An 18,769-nucleotide genomic window follows, 5' to 3' on the forward strand; every position below is an offset into this window, starting at 1 on the left:
AGGCAGAGGGAGGGTGGTGGTCTTTGAGACCTGTGATGGTGAGTCAGTGGGAGGGTGGTGGTCTTTGAGACCTGTGATGGTGAGGCAGTGGGAGGGTGGTGGTCTTTGAGACCTGTGATGGAGAGGCAGTGGGAGGGTGGTGGTCTTTGAGGTCTGTGATGGTGAGGAGGTGGGAGGGTGGTGGTCTTTGAGGTCTGTGATGGTGAGGCGGTGGGAGGGTGGTGGTCTTTGAGGCCTGTGATGGTGAGGCAGTGGGAGGGTGGTGGTCTTTGAGACCTGTGATGGTGAGGCAGTGGGAGGGTGGTGGTTTTTGAGGTCTGTGATGGAGAGGCAGTGGGAGGGTGGTGGTCTTTGAGGTCTGTGATGGAGAGGCAGTGGGAGGGTGGTGGTCTTTGAGGTCTGTGATGGAGAGGCAGTGGGAGGGTGGTGGTCTTTGAGGCCTGTGATTGTGAGGCAGTGGGAGGGTGGTGGTCTTTGAGGCCTGTGATGGAGAGGCAGTGGGAGGGTGGTTTTCTTTGAGACCTGTGATGGAGAGGCAGTGGGAGGGTGGTGGTCTTTGAGGTCTGTGATGGAGAGTCAGTGGGAGGGTGGTGGTCTTTGAGACCTGTGATGGAGAGGCAGTGGGAGGGTGGTGGTCTTTGAGACCTGTGATGGTGAGGCAGTGGGAGGGTGGTGGTCTTTGAGGCCTGTGATGGTGAGGAAGTGGGAGGGTGGTGGTCTTTGAGCCCTGTGATGGTGAGGCAGTGGGAGGGTGGTGGTCTTTCCCAGAAGTCCCTGAGTCAGTAGCAAGTATTTTGTATCAGAGCCCCAAGTGTGGGCAGCTGTGGGCTCCTGGCACTAGGAGGCAATGCTGTGGGGTGTGTCCACCAGCCAGACAAAAGAGGTTTTGCTGTGGGTAGGTGAAGAATGCTGGCGAGCCCTTAGCCGAGGTTCGGAGCCAAGGCTGTGAAGAAGTTGGGAGACGTCAGGCTTCAGGTGGGGTCTGGGCGGGCCTGACCATCCCCGCTCTACTGTATGCATTGTGGTGTCTTGCACTTCTCCTGTCGTTACCGAGGCTGAGTGCAACGGTCCCTTCTTTGGAGGCTCTTTCAGGATTATTTTAAGACGCAGTAGGATTCTGATGGATTTGTAATCCCACCCCATGGATAGTGCTTTTTTTGTGTGTGTGTATATGTGTTCATGTTTGTGGGTCTTGTGAATATGTGTGCATGTGTGTATTTGTGTGTTCACGTGGAAGCCAGAGAACATCTTTGGGTGTTGCTTTTTAGGCACCATCTAGTAATAACAAAATAACAGTAATGATAGTAATAAAACATAAACAGTCTTATTGGCCAAGAACTCCTCAAGCAGGCTACACTGCCAGCCTGGCTGGCCAGTGAGTCCCAAGGATGCTCCTGTCTCCTCCTCCCCAGCACAGGGCTTACAAGTGTGCAGCCATCAAGCCTCCCTTTTTTGTTTCATTTTTTGTTTATTTATTTGAGAGTGACAGAGAGAGAGAGAGAGAGAGAGAGAGAGGGTGGGGGGGAGAATGGGTGCGCCACGGCCTCCAGCCACTGCAAATGAACTCCAGACGCCAGCGCCCCCTTGTGCATCTGGCTTACGTGGGTCCTGGGGAATCGAGCCTCGAACCGGGGTCCTTAGGCTTCACAGGCAAGTGCTTAACCACTAAGCCATCTCTCCAGCCCAAGCCTCACTTTTTCATGTGAGCTCTGGGGCTTGAACTTAAGTTTTCTGTTTGCTAGGCCAGCACTCAACTAACTGGGCTTCTCCCCAGCCTGCTGGTGTTTGTCTGTGGGTGTGCTGTGCGTGCCTCGATGGGCCTCAGGCAGGCGTGCTCTGGAAGGTATTTGGAGAGCCAGGGCCTCAGAGCCTGACACTGCTGCTGGCTTCTCTGAGTGGCCTGCCCTGTCCACCTCACCATCTCGAGGAGGGCACAGTGGAATCCTGCCCACACAGCTGCTGTGAAAGCTGTTGATGCCACCACAAAGTGCACTCTTAGGGAAATGATGTTGGGATCACATTATGAGTCACAAAGCACAGGGGTCACTACTTGTCTCTGCGTACTTCCCTCCCTGTGAGATGGGAGCAAAGCTCATTTTGTACACTGTGGTAAAGACGTGCTTTGGGGGGTTCCCTTGAATGTGCTTGTTGCAAGTCAGGTTTGCATTGCTGGTAAGAGTGACTAAGAGCAGCTTGTGGGAAAAAAGAGGCTTATTTTGGTTTACGGGCTTCAGGGGGAAGCTCCATGATGGCAGGGAAAATGATGGCATGAGGAGAGGGTGGACATCACCCCCTCACCTACATCATCAGATGGACAATAGCCACAGGAAAGTGTGCCAAACACTGACAAGGGGAAAGTGCTATAATCCCCATAAGCCTGCTCCCAACAATACACTGCCTCCAAGAAGCATTAAAATTACCAATTCTCTATCACCTAGGAACCTAGCATTAAGAACACCTAAGTTTATGGGGACACCTGAATCAAACCACCACAGTGCTTGTGGGAACTTTGTCTAATTACTGAAACCATTTTTCTTCAAATTTAATCAATTTTGATGGGAAAAATGCATTGTTATCTGAGATGTGTTTGTAGAGAAGAGCTGCTTTAATTCAGTGTAATTCCTGTGTTCTTGGTGAACCCTATAGACTGTGTTAACTAGATAAAGGGTTTCGTTGTGGTATTTGCGTACATATATGTCACTTTACTTTGCTTGTGTTTGCCCCACCACCGTTATCTGCTAGTCCTCCCCTCACAGTGTGCTCTCTCTGGCTCCTGATAGTAACGTCAGCGGGACAGGAGAACCGCAAACATCCTTTTATTCTTTTTAAATAAAACTTTTTATTTTACTTTACTTGAAAGAGACAGGCAGATGAGAAAGAGAGAGACAGAATGGGGCACCAGGGCCTTTAGTCAATGCTCATGAACTCCAGATACATGTGCCACCTTGTGCATCTGGCTTACGTGGTGTCTTACCTAGGGCATGCCAGATGTTCACCTGAGTGAAGAATGGGGTGTTCAGAGGACACATCTTAGCTCGTCCCCCGTGTGTTCAGCCCCAGCATGTCTGCTTTGGCGGGAAGAGAAGGGACAGGGCACCTTTGAGGAAGTGCTGGGGATCGGCCCACCTCCCAGGTGTCGTCCTTGGAACTCCTAGGTCCTCTGTAACAGCCCCTGCCCCCTCAAGGACAGCCCCTCTGCTGGTGGTCACAGCCTGGCCAGTTTCCACTCTCAAGATCCCCTGAGGTTTTCTTCTCAGCCTTGCACTTCTAAACACCGTCCAGCTTCTCCTGACCACATCACCCTCGCCTCCAGGGATCTCTTTCTGATGGGACTCCCACCCCCTTCTCAGCCTCCCTAGAATCTTCCCATCACGGAAGGGTCAGAGGTGCCTGGCCTCTGGCCCTTGCATGGTCAGTGTCTTTCCATGGCATGTAGGTTGTCTGTTGTTTGTGTGTGTCTTCCTTTACACACACCTCTCACCTCTGGCCAACACTGCAGTGGGATGACAGTCCCAACACCTGCTGGCCTAAGCATCATGCGTCCTCCTGGGAATGATGACTTGGATGTGACTGGAAGGACTGTGTTTCTTGGTGCATGGATAACAGAGTGGAAAGGTGTCAGCATTCAAGGAGAGCACAGAGTGACTCACATTAGAAAGAAGCAGCCCACGGCTAGGTTGTGGTGGACATGACTGAGTTGCGCTGTGGAGTTACTGTAGGCTCTCCCTGCTGTCAGCATATGGTGTGTGGAGGGAGGGGAAGTCAGGTTTGAGCATCGCTGCAGTTATCAATTATGGGTATTAGGTGATGAGGAGAGGCTGGTTAGAGCTGACCAGGTGAGGACAAGCGCCTTTACTGAGCTCAGCGGGGCCTAGAGCCTCCTGTCTTTCTGACTTACTCCACACTGCCCTACCTGGATCTACTGGGGTTGGTTTTTCTCCGAGGATCAAAACTAGAGCAACAGAGGGTCCCTCCAAACCTGAAATGTTGCATTCATTTAGTTTCAAAATCTAGTCTTGGTCCGTGCCTTTATGGGATTTCATACGTGGCTGTTCAGTGGAACAGAAGTTTAAGACAAGGGCAGTTTCAGGAAAGGCAGCTGCCTGCTGAACCATCCCCAGGCTACACAGCCACAGGGTGCTCCTCAGGTCTGCTGAGAAGCCTGGAGCTGGAGCCAGGTAGAATGGGCACTGAGCGAGCCTTTAGCTTTGCTGGGTAAGCAGAAGCCACACATCACAGCCATGGGGCCAGAGCGTGGGGACTCAGGCAAGTCATGGCCTCTGAAGCAGGGGTTCCATGTGGAGGTGGGTCTGCACACTGTGCCCCCCCCACCACTGAGCTGGTGTGTTGGGGCTTTTTGACCAGATTCCTGTGCGTGCATTGTGTCATGTCACCTCACCTTTGCCCTCCTCTTTTACAGATGCCTTTGTGAACAGCCAGGAATGGACGCTCAGTCGATCTGTGCCGGAACTCAAAGTGGTGAGTGGCACCCCTGGGCTGTGGGAGGGAGGCATGAGTGTGTAAGCTCACTGGAGCCTCATTCTGTTTCCTGGGGCTGAGAAGTGGGAAATGCCTCTGGGTGTGTCACCAGAAAGGCCTTCCTTTCATTATCTTCCTAGGGTTGGGGCCCCATGTGTGCCCAAGAGCCATGCCAGCCTCTTACCAGGTGGCCCATGTGCAGCACTGGGGCCATCATTCCTCTCCATCCTCTGCCTCTTTCATACACATGCATGTGCACACACATACCTGTAAACATATGCACATGACTCCTCCATGGACTTCCAGGCCTTTGCAGGGTGTCACAGGGGCTTCTGGAATGAACCATTGATAGATACACACACACACGCACAAACACACACACACACACACACACACACACACACACACACACACACAAACACACACACACACACACACACACACATCTCAATTATAAATTTTTTATTGACAGCTTCCATACATTATAGACAATAAGCCATGATAATCCTCTCCCCTCCTCCACTTTCCCCTTCACAGATCCACTCTCCATCACATCCCCTCCCTTTCTCCATTAGTCTCTCTTTTGTTTTGATGTCATCATCTTTTCCTCTTCTTCTAAGGGTCTTGTGAAGGTATGGCTAGGCATTTTGAGGTCATGGGTTTCAAGGCCAGTTTCTGTGTGGTTGCATCATCAGCAGTCACCTCATTCCTTCAGCATTTACATTCTTTCCTCCACCCCTTCCGTCCTGGACCCTGAGTCTTGGAGGGTGTGATAGAGATGTGGCAGTGCTGGACATTCCTCCATCATGTCTTCTCAGCACTATGTTGCCTTTTGCGTCTTCCTAGTGGTCACCGCCATCTGCAAAGAGAAGCTTCTCTAATCTAGGGTGAGAATAGCATTAATAGATGGTGTGAACATTAAGTAAAGTGCTTACAGGGAAGTTTGTTGAGCAAAATATATGCATTTTGCCAGATAAGTGCAGCCATTATTGCTCCTAATGCTCATGACCTCCCTGCCATAGACTTTTTTTTTTTTTTTTCCAAGGTAGGGTCTCGCTGTAGCCCAGGCTGACCTGGAATTTACTATGTAGTCTCAGGGTGGCCTTGAACTCATGGCAATCCTCCTACCTCTGCCTCCCGAGTGCTGGGATTAAAGGTGTGTGCCACCATGCCCGGCTCCACCGTAGACTTTTGATTAGGTTTTCAGTACCAGACATGTATTCTCTCCCATGGAGTGGTTCTCGAGCCAATTAGAGAGCAGTTGGTTTCCCCTAGAGCAGACACACCACTATTGCACTCATTGGCTCATTTGGCTTGGCTGGCTATGTTTGAGGCTTGCAGTGTCCACTGTTTTCACCATTGATGGCTTCTGTCTCCCATAAGGTTGCATGTAGTGTACCTTTTTCCAGCTTTCTGTCAGCTGCTCTATAGGGAGGAGGCTTTCAGCTCAGCCCCTATTTGATTTCTCGGTGGCCTTGCAGCCCAGGCATGTGGAGTCTTTAGCAATAGGGTCTTATCATCTATTCCTGGTGGGAAACCAAGAGCGTTGGCAATAGCCTGTATTGTTTTGGGGCTATCAGGGACCTCCCTGGCCAACAGCCCATTGGAAGGTACCCCATCCCTGGCACTGAAATTTTTCTAATAACAGTCTATGGCTTCTTAGTGTGCCCTTATCCAAAAAAGTAGGTTATCATATGGCTTATTCACAAAGGTTTTGATTAACTCTTCCCCCACATTTCTTTTACTCAGTCTCTTCCCCTGACCTTGTTTAGGCCACTACACCACAGTAATCTGTTTATCTCCTAACATGTATACAGTGCCATCCCCTTAAGTCCACCCCCTCCTCCCTCCCTTACAGTCCTTTTCTAGCTTCTTGTGACTACCCTATTATGCATGACGTGAAAGGAAGAGTTTCACTTTGTGTGTGGGGTGGCATGGATGCACATGTGTGCACTGGCAAGTGGAGGGCTGTCATTCCTCAGGCACCATTCACTTTCTTTGTGATAGAGTCTCTCGGTGGCCCTGGAGCCTTGCTAATTAGGCTAGATTGACTGGTCAGGGAGCCCCAGGGATCCACCTGTCTCCACCTCCTCGGTGACAGGATTTGAAGTCATTTCTACACATTCTAGGTATTAAACTCAGGTCCTCATGTTTTCAAGGCAATGGAGTTATTTCTGTAGCTCTAACCTTTACTCTTTACTGTCAGTAACTTTCAATAGAATTAAAGCTTAGAGGGCTGGAGAGATGGCCTAGCAGTTAAGGCGTTTGCCTGCAAAGCCTAAGGACTCACATTCAACTCTCCAGGTCCCATGTAAGTCAGACACCCTGTGACGCAAGTGTGCAAGGTGGCACACACATCTGGAGTTTGATTGCAGTAGCTGGGAGCCCTGGCATGCCAATTCTCTTTCTCATTCTCTCTCTGTCTCTCTGTGTGTGTCTCACTCTTGCATTAAAAGAAGGTACTCTGTTGGGCTTGCCTCAAAAAAAATACTTAAAAAAATTACAGCTTAGAATTGGCTTCTGTGGAAGAGGTCTGTAGTAGCCTCTCCTTGGAATCCCTCTCTACCAGATGCCCCTCACCTGTGGAGGGAAGGGACAAGTCCAGGTTGTAAATGATGTGTTCTGTCATCACATCATATGGGGCACTTACAGACATGTCTTTTAAAAGCATTTATTTTCAAGCAGAGTGATACAGAAGAGAAAAAGAGAATTGGGTGTGTCAGAGCCTCCAGTCACGGCGAACAAATTCCAGAGGCCTGAGCCACTTTGTGCATCTGGCTTTACATGGGTACTACTGGGGGATTGAACCAGGGTTGTTAGGCATTGCAGGCGAGTGCCTTAACCGCTGAACCAGCTCTTCTGCCCACATACGTACGTTGGTTTCTCAAGTGCGCTGTGCTGTGCTGATGAAGGGAATGTAGATAGGCTCTTGTCATTCAGTGAGTACACGTGGCCCTGGTGAACCTCCTGCTTACTGTGTCTTTTATCCATTGCATTTGCTTTTTCTTCCAATCTGGCTCCCTAGTAACCCATCTGAACCCCCGGGACCCACACTCCCCCTCCCCCCCGGCCCAGCCTCTGTGGTGCTGAGAGGCTGGGATAGGCCCCTTGGGTGTCTCCCGTCTGAGATGATGAGCTCGAGCAACAAAGCTTCCTGATTGTGGGGTCAGGAAAACGCCTGGGCCAGCATGGGGGACTCGCCCAGCAAGCCCACCTTTGCTGCAGGGCAGTGCCTGGGTGTCCTGGTGGGTCCCCTGTCCTCCCTCTTGCTGCTCGTTCCTTCCTCTAAGACTGTGTTCCTTTCCTGGAAACCAGGTGACCCTCCCCATGTGCTTCTGGGTCAGGAGCCCAGGGTCCCCAAGACTGGGCTTAAAATGGCCGCCTCGTTTGCCTTCGGTGTGATTCATAACTGCCAAGCTTTATGGAGTATTGGTCCTATCAAGTGTGTTCTAGAAGTACCTGCTGAATGAATGGTCCAGGGCTGGTGATGCAGTTACTAGGAGCTTCTCAAAGACTTCCCAGTTTCATGTGTGCCCTCGACAGCCTAGCTGCCCCTCGTTTCTGCAGCCAGAGTGGAGTTTGCACAGGGCAGCCTCTGCTAGGCATTGTATCTTGAGTGTTTCATGCAATTACAGCCTTGAGTCCTGAGACCTGCCCAGGACAGGGAGATTGGAGCACAAAGACCTTGCCCAGGACCCACCATGGTTGAGTATAGCTGGGATTTGAAACTAGCCTGGTTTCAGAGGCCCTCTGTGTGTATGCCTTGGCTATCTCCATAGCCGCTGGCCCGGGATGGCTATGTTGGTTGAAATGGCAGCGGGGGTCAGTGGCCACTCTCCTGGGTATTGAGCCATCTTCATGAACACACCTGTGTGGCAGGTCAAGGTGCCTCAGGTTCTCATAGTGGGTTTTATTTGGTTGGTTTTGGTTTTCAAAGGCCATGTCATGCGTCCAAACTAGTGGAACACATGTGTGGGCCAGTGAGTCCCTTACTCTCATTTGCTTGCCCCAAATTTCTTTATAAGGAGCAACTTCAGGAGGGAAAGGATTTGTTTTTAGCTTACAGTTGAGGGGGAATTTCCACTGTGGGGAAGGCGTAGCAGGAGCAGGCGGCCAGCTCCTCTCTTCACGTCGGCCGGAGGGAAGCAGAGAACTGGGACGTGGGCCAAGGCCAACATCCAGTGACACACTTCCCCAGCCAGGCTTCTCTTCCTAAAGCTTCGTAACATTTCCAAACAGTGCCACCAGCTAGGGACCACGTATTTAAATGCATGAGCCTATGAGGACATTTCACATTCAGTCCACAGCACATGGTTCTGTGGAATCAGCACTCAATCTATTAAAAGCACGTGGTTTTGCAGAATAAACTCTTGGGGACCTAGCAGGTGATGACATTAAAAGGTAGGATGGGGTTCTCACTCCCGATAGGACTGAAGGCTTGAATTCATTGTCTGGGTTCCCTGTCACAGCCAGGGACACCTCCATGGGGTGATGGAAGGTCCCAGCCCCTGAGCTGTCTGGAGGGGTGAGCCTAGCAGGGCTGCCCCTCTGCTGTGCTTGGTGCCCTCTAGTGGTAGTGTCAGTTGGTACCTCATCCTCAGTGGCACCTCTGCGGCTGTGTGGCAGGATACTAGGGTCTGAAGAAGTGTCCCTTTGTTCCATGAGGCTGCCCCTCGGTGCCCACAGGGCTGCCATTGTTTTGTCTCATGCGGCACCCTGAGGCAGGTGGCCCTTTAGTTCAGAGCCTTGAGACCCCCTCGTCCCCATCCCCTTCTCAGGCACAGCCATGAAATGATGTCACATCAAGTCCCCTAAAAGAACTCTTTGTGGGATGGTTTGCAGCAGGTCCTTCGGAACCCATCAGAGGATAGTTCTCTGCTTCCTTTCCTCAAGCATGGTGGTGCCATGCCGAGGCTCACGGAGTACATCGTACCCTGCCTGCTACTGGGGGGCAGAGTCTTGGCAGGCAGCACAGGCTTAGTGCATCAGCCTGGGCGCCGGAAGAAAAAGACCTGGCATCACCCGTCAGCCACGGGTCATGTGCTGTTGAGTGGTCTGAGCCCCCAGGGGTTTTGCAGGCTCCGTTCCCTTTGCAGCGACTTCATGTTCAGCAGGTGAGCTGGAAGTGCGCCATGCCCCGCTTCTTCCTCCGTGAGGTGAAGGCTTGGAGCTGGCAATGCTGGGCAGCTACGTCATGGCCAGGGTGCCTCGTTTCTCCCTGCCAAGCCCCTCAGCCCCGGCTGGCTGGCTTCCACCCAGCAGTGGTTGTCGGGCCTGACAGCAGAGCTCTACCCTAGCACCTCCCTGGTGTTACTTCCCCACCGTCAGCTGGTCATTTGTGCCCCGGTTTTCAAGTTAAAATAAAGCCTCTTCCGTCCGTGTATTGCCAGCCAAGTAAAACACCCCTCCCTGCCCTGGATGCGGTTGCTCCTTCCCTTCCAGGGATGTGCCCAGAAAACAGGGAATGTCACCACGCAGAGAAAGCCCAGCTGAACAGGGCTGGATCTTGGAGCATTTTCTTCCTCCAGGAAGAGAGAGTTGTCTTAATTAAAAATTTAATTCTGTAGCATACTGTTTTGGGGTTTTCTCAGCATGAGGCTGATCGGCAGCAGGTGCCTTTGAGCATAAGAATAATGGATAAGTAGATGTTTTCACATCATAGGAGGTGCAGGGCAAAAGGAAGACACAGGTCACCATGGAAGGGAGACTGCTGTGGGCAGGATCCCTCCGTGTGACCTGGCCCCGAGCCCAGCCCACACAGGTAGCTGATTCCTCGCCTTCACACCCACTCGTGCATGCACGGTGTCCTCCTGGCCCAGCAGAAGACAGGGTAAATGACAGTCCCCACCCTGGCAGCATCGCAGTTTGGAACCTCGGTGAGGTTGGTTAAGTGGCGTGTTGAGCTGGCATCACAGCATCACGAGCAAGGCATTGAGGACACCGTGGGGTCCCCAAGTGGGGCTGTGTCGTGGGAAGGGTAGCCAGTCCAGCGTGGCTGCTCTGACGACGCTGCAAACAGCGTGGCTTATGGCCAGGGGAATCCTTCTTCGCGGTTCTGCAGGCAGGAGGGACTTAGCAGATTCAGGGTCTGGTGAGGACTTAGGGTCTGTAGTTCACAGGTGGTGTCATTTTACTATATGGAATGGCAACCCCTCCCCCACACCCCAACCGTCACTTTCAAGCAGGCACTGATCCTGATCCGGAATGGAGTGTTTTGAGGCCCAGTCCTCCTCTGAAGCCCTGCCTCCTAATGCCTCGCCCTGGGGCTGGGGGCAGGGACACGCAGGATGTGCTACAGGGTTCTCAGTTGGAGGTGGTAGCATCTGAACTGGCTGCTGACAGGAGGACTGGGATTTGGGCTGCCGTCAGTGTGGAAAGTTCTAGGTGTGTGGGGACAAGGCCTGTGGAGATGTGGGTTGGTACCAAGCAGGCCCAGGCCTGAGTGGCAGGGGCTGAGAGCTCGGTGAGAGACCAGGGTGCGAGCTTGGGGCCCGTAACCACCAGAACCTGGAGACGGAGTCACGGGGACTGCCTGGGAGGAGCCCAGGGCTGGTCTGTTGTTCAGATGTGACGGCGTCCACGAGTCCATTTCCGCTTTGCTGACTTCCCCATAGTTCCATTCCGCTTCCTTCTCTCTTATGCTTGTTTTTCTGAATGCTGCCATCACTGTTCACTTACCCAGCCTGTTCTTTCTCTCCCTGGTGACTGGGCACCTCACAGCAGGCCTGGGTGGGAACATCTGGAGGCCAGAGGCAGCTGGCTGAGGTATTGTAGAATTGATTGATTGGTTTAAGGCAGCATGTGACAGGTGCACTTGGGGTCCCTAGGGTTAAGTTTCTGCTGTCTTGGGAAGAAGTCCTGAGGCCAGACTTGTCCAGTGTCACAGGAAACGTTTTCCCCTGGGGAGATACTGAGACACATCTTCACCCCAAATAGGGCTCAGATGGCAGACCAAAGTACATTTGCACCAGTCCATTTCTGTTAAGCAATGAGTTTATGGGGGGGGGGGTCACTTACAGAGCATAAAGAGAGGTTACTTATAGGAACGTGGGGCCCCCATATGGCCGCTTTAATGGAGATTTTTTTTTTTTTTTTTGGTTTTTCGAGGTAGGGTCTCACTCTGGTCCAGGCTGACCTGGAATTAACTCTGTCATCTCAGGGTGGCCTTGAACTCATGGCAATCCTCCTACCTCTGCCTCCCAAGTGCTGGGATTAAAGGCATGTGCTACCACACCCAGCTAATGGAGATTCTTGTGTCAAAAGTACTCCTTGGAGGGCTGGAGAGATGGTTTAGCGGTTAAGCGCTTGCCTGTGAAGCCTAAGGACCCCGGTTCGAGGCTCGGTTCCCCAGGTCCCACGTTAGCCAGATGCACAAGGGGGCGCACGCGTCTGGAGTTCGTTTGCAGAGGCTGGAAGCCCTGGCGTGCCCATTCTCTCTCTCTCTCCCTCTGTCTTTCTCTCTGTGTCTGTCGCTCTCAAATAAATAAATAAATAATTTTTAAAAAAAAGTACTCCTTGGATGTGCCTCCCTCAGCTTCAGGATGAAGGCTTACGTACAGAGCTCGCGACGCAGAGCAGCTGCACCACAGAGAGTCTCATTCCACCCTGAATGAAAACCTGTGGCTGCTTTTAGAAACTCCTTGTCCCTGTGCAGGAGTGTGAGACCCCAGAGCAGCCCTTCAGTGGGGCTCCCTGTATCGGGATTACCCCTATAAGTGCCCCTCCCACAGCCTTGGGGTGAGGATTTACTTACAGGGCTTGGAGACTCCAAAGAAACTGCTTTATGGAGCTCTTAGATCTTTGGCCCTCTGGATACTCTGTCTCCCCCTTGAGGTCACAAGACCTCATGCATTCTTGTATACAGCTGGTGCAGGGGGCACCTGCATCTCAGGTGAGGCTCTGGTGACCATCCCCACTCCGTCTCTTGTGAGTTCACCCAGCTGCTTTGATAAAGCTGGTAATAGTCGTTTACACCTTTCAATGTGGAGGAAACTTGCTGTACAGCATCCAGGTAGGGTCCTGTGCTTTTCAAAATGCAGCAGCAGTTGCTTCCCTGAAACAGTAGCCTGTACACCAGAGCTGGTTTGATGGAGGGAAGAAGGAGGCAAGAAGTGGGCGCGAATGAGGGAGAGCAGGGTGAGGGCGGTGTTCCGATCCGGCTAAATGCTGGAAGGGAAGGTGTCCAGGGAAGGAAGATTGTAATGCCACAGGCATTCCCAGAGGGGAGCTCCGATGTCTCAGCCTGACCTGCCTGGCTTCTTGGGCTGGACAGTGTCCTTGTCACCCTGCCTGGTTGCAGTCACTCTGGCCCTCCAGGCTTACTGCATTTATTTATTTTTCTGTGTTGTGTGTGTGTGCAGGCCACCTTAAGCATCTTCCAGAATTGCATTCCATCTTATTATTTTTTAAATTTACTTGCAAGTAGAGAGAGAGAGAGAGAGAGAAAACGAACACAGACAAGAGGTGGGGTGGAGGAGCACACCTGCATATGTGGCTTTATGTTGGTATGGGGAATCAAACCTGGGTTATTAGGCTTTACAAGCAAGTGCCTTAGCTGCCAAGCCATCTCTCCAGCCCTCCACCGTATTCTTTGACACAGGTTCTCTCACTCAACCTAGACCTATTAGGATAGATTAGCCAGTGAGCCCCAGAAGCCCCCCTGTCTCTACCTCCCTAGTGCTGGGATTACAGGTGTGAACTGCCGTGCTTGGCATCTTACTTGGGCACCAAGCATCTGATCTCAGGTCTTCATGTTTGTGCAGCAAGCACTTTACCCACTGAACCAGCTCCCCAGCCCTGGATTATTTACTTACGTTGTACTATGAACGCTGCCGCCTGACTCTTCTTTTTCTTGGGCTTTCTGTTCCTGTCTGCGGGTCCACCTTCCCTGCATGCACCCTCATTTTCACAGTTGCTGTCTCTCATTCTTCAGCACTGCTCTCTTCTGTAGCCCTTTCCCTGAGTCAGTGTCAAGTTCACCTTCTCAGGGTGGAGTGCACCAGATTGTCCTCTCTGCATATCACTCTGCTGTGTTGCGTTCCATTGAGCTTAGTGCCTGTAATATAGGGAGGCACACGGTCACTGTGGATGGCCAACACAGAGCACGGCGGGGGGGGGGGGTTGCTGGAGGGATGGCTTAGCGGTTAAGGCTCTTGCCTGCAAAGCCAGAGGATCCAGGTTCAATTCTGTAGAACCCACATAAGCCAGATGCACAAGGGCACATATATCTGGAGTTCATTTGCTGGGCTAGAGGCCCTGGCATGTCCATTCTCTCTCTCTCTGTCATTCCAGCTTCTTTCTTTCTCTTTCTCTCAAATAAATAAAATATTGAAAAAAAAGACGGGATGCTTTTCCTGTGTGAACGCCAGCCCAGCTTACATGAGCCTCATTGATGTGACAGCCTTCGAGGCTGATGGGGACACAGCCGCAAATTCAGGGTTGGCTCCCTTCGCTCTGGCGGAAGTGGCTCCTGAGCTCGTGTTTGGCCTTCCTTCCAGGCCCGGTCATGATTATGTTTGGGGTTACTGTATAGTTTAATCTCTGTGCAAAAAGCCAAATACATTGATTTCATTACCCTTAACCTTTGTCCATGTCTTTGCCACAGGGGATCGTGGGTAACTTGGCCAGCGGCAAGTCGGCGCTGGTGCACCGGTACCTGACGGGCACGTACGTGCAGGAGGAGTCTCCAGAAGGTACGCCGGGCCGCAGGCGGCTAGCCACAGCTCAGGAGAGCCCAGGGTCGGGGAGGTTTCTTCAGCAGTTTCTAAGTCATTGCTTTGATGAACGCATCTTGCCAGGACAGTAATGAAGCACACCAGCTGTAAAAGTCCTCCAGCATACCCTCCCTTCTGAAGGGCTCTTAGCAAACAAGTAACGCCCACCCTGGCATTTGGAGCCGCGGCGGGCCAGGCTGTCAGGCAGAGTTCCAATCTGCCGGTCCCGCCCCTTCCCGCCTCAGCCCAGTGCTGCTCTTCCGAGGACTGCCTGGATGTGTCTCTGATCTGGGCGTTGAGTTTGTACATAATTTCAACAGTTGCCTAGTCAGATACACCAGCTTTTCTGGGCCTGAATCCAGAGGACTGCCACCATATCTCTGAGTATACTTCCCCTTTATATTGAGTTATGAAAAACTCAATAATCATTTTGCATGCAAGTTAGGCATTTCTTTTGCCATTAGACATTTTGTTTCTTCTGTTAACATATTCATGTCTTATTATGTTTTCCCCTTTAAATAAGATTATGATAGGCACATTAGGAAGTCCAATAGCTCCCCTGGTTGAGGTGTAGTTCTAAGTTATAATTTCTCCCTGTGTAACCGTTTGAAATCCAACTGTGAGACACTGAACTTCTGGTTCCTTCTTTCTCTTACTGGCTGTTCCATTCTTTGCAGATATGGACGCAGGTAACTATCCGTTTTCTTCATGGTAGCGCTTGTCTTGTTTGCAGAGAGGAGAGGCACAACTCCGTACTGTAGCGTTCCCGTCCCTCCTGTTCTGTGTCTCATCCACCCTGTTTCATTCCATATTTTTTTTAGTTTGGCATTCCACCCTGTTTTGTCCCCTAGCTGTCCTTTGAGCAGTAGCTGTAAGTAGCTCCATGTGTAACACATTTAACTCTCGTCCTGGGACTGTGGGACCATTCACAGAGACTAGAGCTCTGAGGGGCTCGCCTGGGGCTCTGCCACCTCCGGCAGAGGTTTCAGTCACATTTCCAAAACCTCATGACAGTCACATTGGGGAAAGGCCCATCTTAAAAATTCTCCCTATTGAACAATGATTTGGGAAGACGAGAGGATTCCAATAAAGGCTTGTGTGGGGGAACCAATGAGAAAAAGTTTGGCTGCTGGCTGAGACCAGAGCTAGGTGCTCCAAACCCTCCCCTGAGAAGGGAAGGGAGGAGCGCAGCGGTCCCCTCGCTCCCTGGCTGCTCCTGAGTCCAGGGCTGCTGCGGTGTTCCTTCCTGGAGTCTGCTGTGAGTGGCTAGCTCGGAGAGACCTGCAGGGTCTAGTAGAGTACAGCTTTCGTTTTGGGGCTCCCCTTTTGTTTTAGAGGCTGGCGCATTCAGCTGCAGGGTCTGCAGCCGCCTCCGCTACAAGGGAAGCATGTACCTACCGTTTGCATGGGAGTTCAGCCTGGGTCACCGGAAGTTCTGGGTTAGGCCTGGTCTGTTGCTCTCAGGCTCAGACATTTGGTCGTGACAGTGGTGGGGTCATGTTGGAGTCACCAGCTGTGAGGAAAGACGAGACCACACCTCCCTGTGGTCATTATTGTAATGTCTGTCTTGGAGTGTTCAGTTTGTCCCAGCATACTTGTTTCTAATGATGACGTCTTTGCACTGCAGATTGGGTCATTGTGTTTGACTTCCTCGAATGTTTACACATCGGAAGTAAAAGTATCTGGTGGGGTAACCTGTAGAGTGAGTGTATCAGTGCTCATATTTGCAACCTGTGGTTGAGGCCTCCAGGATCTGAGAGATAGCCTGTGAGATTTCTTGTCATCCCTTCAGGAGCTCGCCCTGGCCTCCTGTCCACTTACCAGTAGAGCCACTGCCAAGAGGATTGTCCTGCGCCTGGGCAGCACCATGCCCGGACACAGTGTACAGCTACGCTCAGGCCAGTGTGTACCTGGAAGCTTCTTAGCATAGGTGGTCTGTGTGTCCCTGGAGCTGCCCGTGGATTCTGTCTGGAACTGAACAGGCAGCTACTGTGTTGTGTCCAGACCAGGGAACTGACCTCCACTTCCTTTCCATGAAACATGGGAGTCCCACAGCAGCAGTAGCAGGAGCCAACAGCGTGCTCTGGAAAGGAAGGGAGTTTGACCAGCATTCAGGTCCCTTACACTGCTGTCTCACCATCCTTCCCTGTGGCTGGGAAGCACGTTTAGTACTTACTGTCCACCAATTCATGAAATCAGTCACACATGCCTGCTTACATTGAGAAGCTGTTTGTACGTTGTAGTCAGCTCCAGCGCTGCTGGGGTGAACCTTCAAACCAGACACAGTTTATAGGAGGGGGGATTTATTTGAAGCTTACAGATGTAAGGGAGGTTCCATAATGACAGAATAAGCTGGTCCCCTTTCACAGATCCAGAGAGAAATGCTACTACTACAAAACAAGCATACACCAGGAACCCAGGCAGAATTCACACATTCTTTCTACAGACCTTAGGCTGGAATTCCAGATCTGTCCCCACTGACACATTACTGCTGGACCCTAGGATCCACCCACAGTGACACCTCTTCCAGCCAGGCAGCTGGAAATCCAAGAAGCTTTAATAAAGTCGAACCTTTCAGTGGCCATCCATTCAAACTGCCATGTATGCGCACATGTTCCGGAGCTGGGTGTGATTTACTGTGGTCGTCCCCGTGTACGGAGGGCCTCAGGGGACGTGGGCACCCGCAGGTGTGCGGGAGGCAGGCAGAGCTGATTGTAGCCCCAGGTCTCCCGTGACTCACCCCTGAGACTCACTGTTTACACCAGTGGAGAGGAGCACAGCTTACAGGGTGGGAGTGTGGCAAATGCCTAGCTGGGAAACATTGGATTTGGAGTGAGGTGTGCAACCTGCCCGTTTCCTTGTGTGCTGTTACTCGTGACATGTGCTCTGTGCTCCATTTTCTGTTGCTTTGACAGAATCCCCGAGGCTGTGTACTTTATAAAGAAGACAGGTTTATTTAGCTGAAAGCACAAGATTGGGCAGCTCTGTTAATTTGGCCTCTGGAGAGGGCCTTCTGGCAGATGGACTAAGCAAGTACAAGGTTGACCCCATGGTCAGACGGGAAGCTGTCAAGGGGCAGGAGCCAGTCTTGAATTTTTACAGCAACCTTCTGTGTTGAGAGTGAACCATGACCCCACCAGATCCTCTCAGAGCAGCGCCTCCAGTGCCTTGTTACCCTTCGCTGTAACCCTCCACCTCTTAAAGGTTTCTCCACCTTCCAACGTCACCACGCTGGGGAGCAGACTTCCTGTAGGTGAACATTTAGGGACACAATCAGCCATATCCAAACCTCAGTCTCCCCTTTCTTTCGTGACTCTGGGAGTCGGCAGCTGGACAGCTACTTGAATGCTTTGCTGCTATTTGCGGGGCTGTGCAGGTCTGTTTGCACAGCTTATTAGATTCTCCCTACTCTTCACAGCGATATGGAGTTGTTTAATTAATACACGTGTGAACACCCTTTGTCATTCTGACCGGCTCCTGGGGTGTTTGGATTGCGGTGAGGGAGGGTGCGGCTGGGAGGGTGTGGTGAAGACCTGCAGAGCCCAGCTCCCTTCTTTCCAAAGAAAGCCCTTCCACACTGCCTCTTGGTAGGAGGGCTCAGCCCTGGGCCGCTTTCCTCAGACCTCCATCCCACAGGGTAGCACCGGTTGTCTTCATAATGGGACACTGGTTGATGAGGGTAGAGAGCTGACCCAAGCTTTAGAGATGCAGTTTGTGGTGGTTTGACCCAGGTGTCCCCCATAAACTCAGGTTTAAGCCAGAATAAACCTTTTCCCCCACAAGCTGCTCTTGGTCGGCTGATTTTTGCCAGCAATGTGAACCTGACTGCAACAAAGCTCAAATGAGTGAATACTTTAAATATTATGCTAATAACACTGTAATTAGTGAATTAGGACAAAAAATAGCTATCTCAAAAGAAGACTTAAGACTCCATGGAAGGAGCTAAGAGTTGTATGGGTGGTTGTCCTACATAGGTGCATGTATGACTTCAATACAAGACCAGAGTCCTAGGAACACATGTGACAAGCTATATGGTGGCTTGAAGCAAAAGTTGATTCCTCTACAGCACTGGAGCCCAGAAGTCCAAAGCTAAGGGCTTGGCAGGAAAGGATCCTATATGAGGCTCTGGGGGACATATGCCCCAGGCCTCTCCAGTGATCCGAAGTGACTGTAGACATGCCCCCCTCAGCCTCTGCCTCTGCCCCCACATTGAGTTTTCCCATGTCTGTGTCTGCTGTTAATGTATCTCTTCTCATGAAAATTCCAGTGGTTTGGTGTATGGTCTGGGTTCCATGTGGCCATAGTTACAGTTGTGAAATCTTTCTGAGCAAGGTCATGTCGAGTATGTGGAGTAAGATTTTTGGATAGGATCTCATACTATAGCCCAGGCCGGTCTGGAACTTGCTGTGTTGCCCAGGCTAGCCTTGAACTGTGCCTGGCTTAGAGATAGGTATCTGAATGAAGTTTCTTGGGGACATAGCTCAAACCCAGCAATATGTCTGTTTGACCAGGTGTATCACCCAGAGCCACTGGGGAAGGCCCCATCGCTTCATTCTCTGGATTTGCATTGGCCAATG

At 51.5% G+C, this 18,769-nt stretch overlaps 1 protein-coding gene across 9 annotated transcripts in view; it reads left to right on the top strand.

Annotated features, from left to right (window-relative positions):
* Agap1 (ArfGAP with GTPase domain, ankyrin repeat and PH domain 1) overlaps positions 1-18,769 on the top strand; it is a 526,342-nt gene that overhangs the window by 165,845 nt on the left and 341,728 nt on the right. For 6 of the 9 annotated variants that reach the window (XM_045148441.1, XM_045148443.1, XM_045148445.1 and 3 more), the window contains exons 2-4: positions 4,421-4,479; positions 14,084-14,171; positions 14,870-14,881. In XM_045148441.1, coding sequence (XP_045004376.1) covers positions 4,421-4,479; positions 14,084-14,171; positions 14,870-14,881 — 159 coding nt within the window. The remainder of the gene's footprint in view (positions 1-4,420; positions 4,480-14,083; positions 14,172-14,869; positions 14,882-18,769) is intronic. The other 3 variants (XM_045148442.1, XM_004662269.3, XM_004662270.3) reach the window with 1 other exon arrangement.

Source organism: Jaculus jaculus, chromosome 4, assembly GCF_020740685.1.
Source record: "Jaculus jaculus isolate mJacJac1 chromosome 4, mJacJac1.mat.Y.cur, whole genome shotgun sequence".
NCBI classification, from domain to species: Eukaryota; Metazoa; Chordata; class Mammalia; order Rodentia; family Dipodidae; genus Jaculus; species Jaculus jaculus.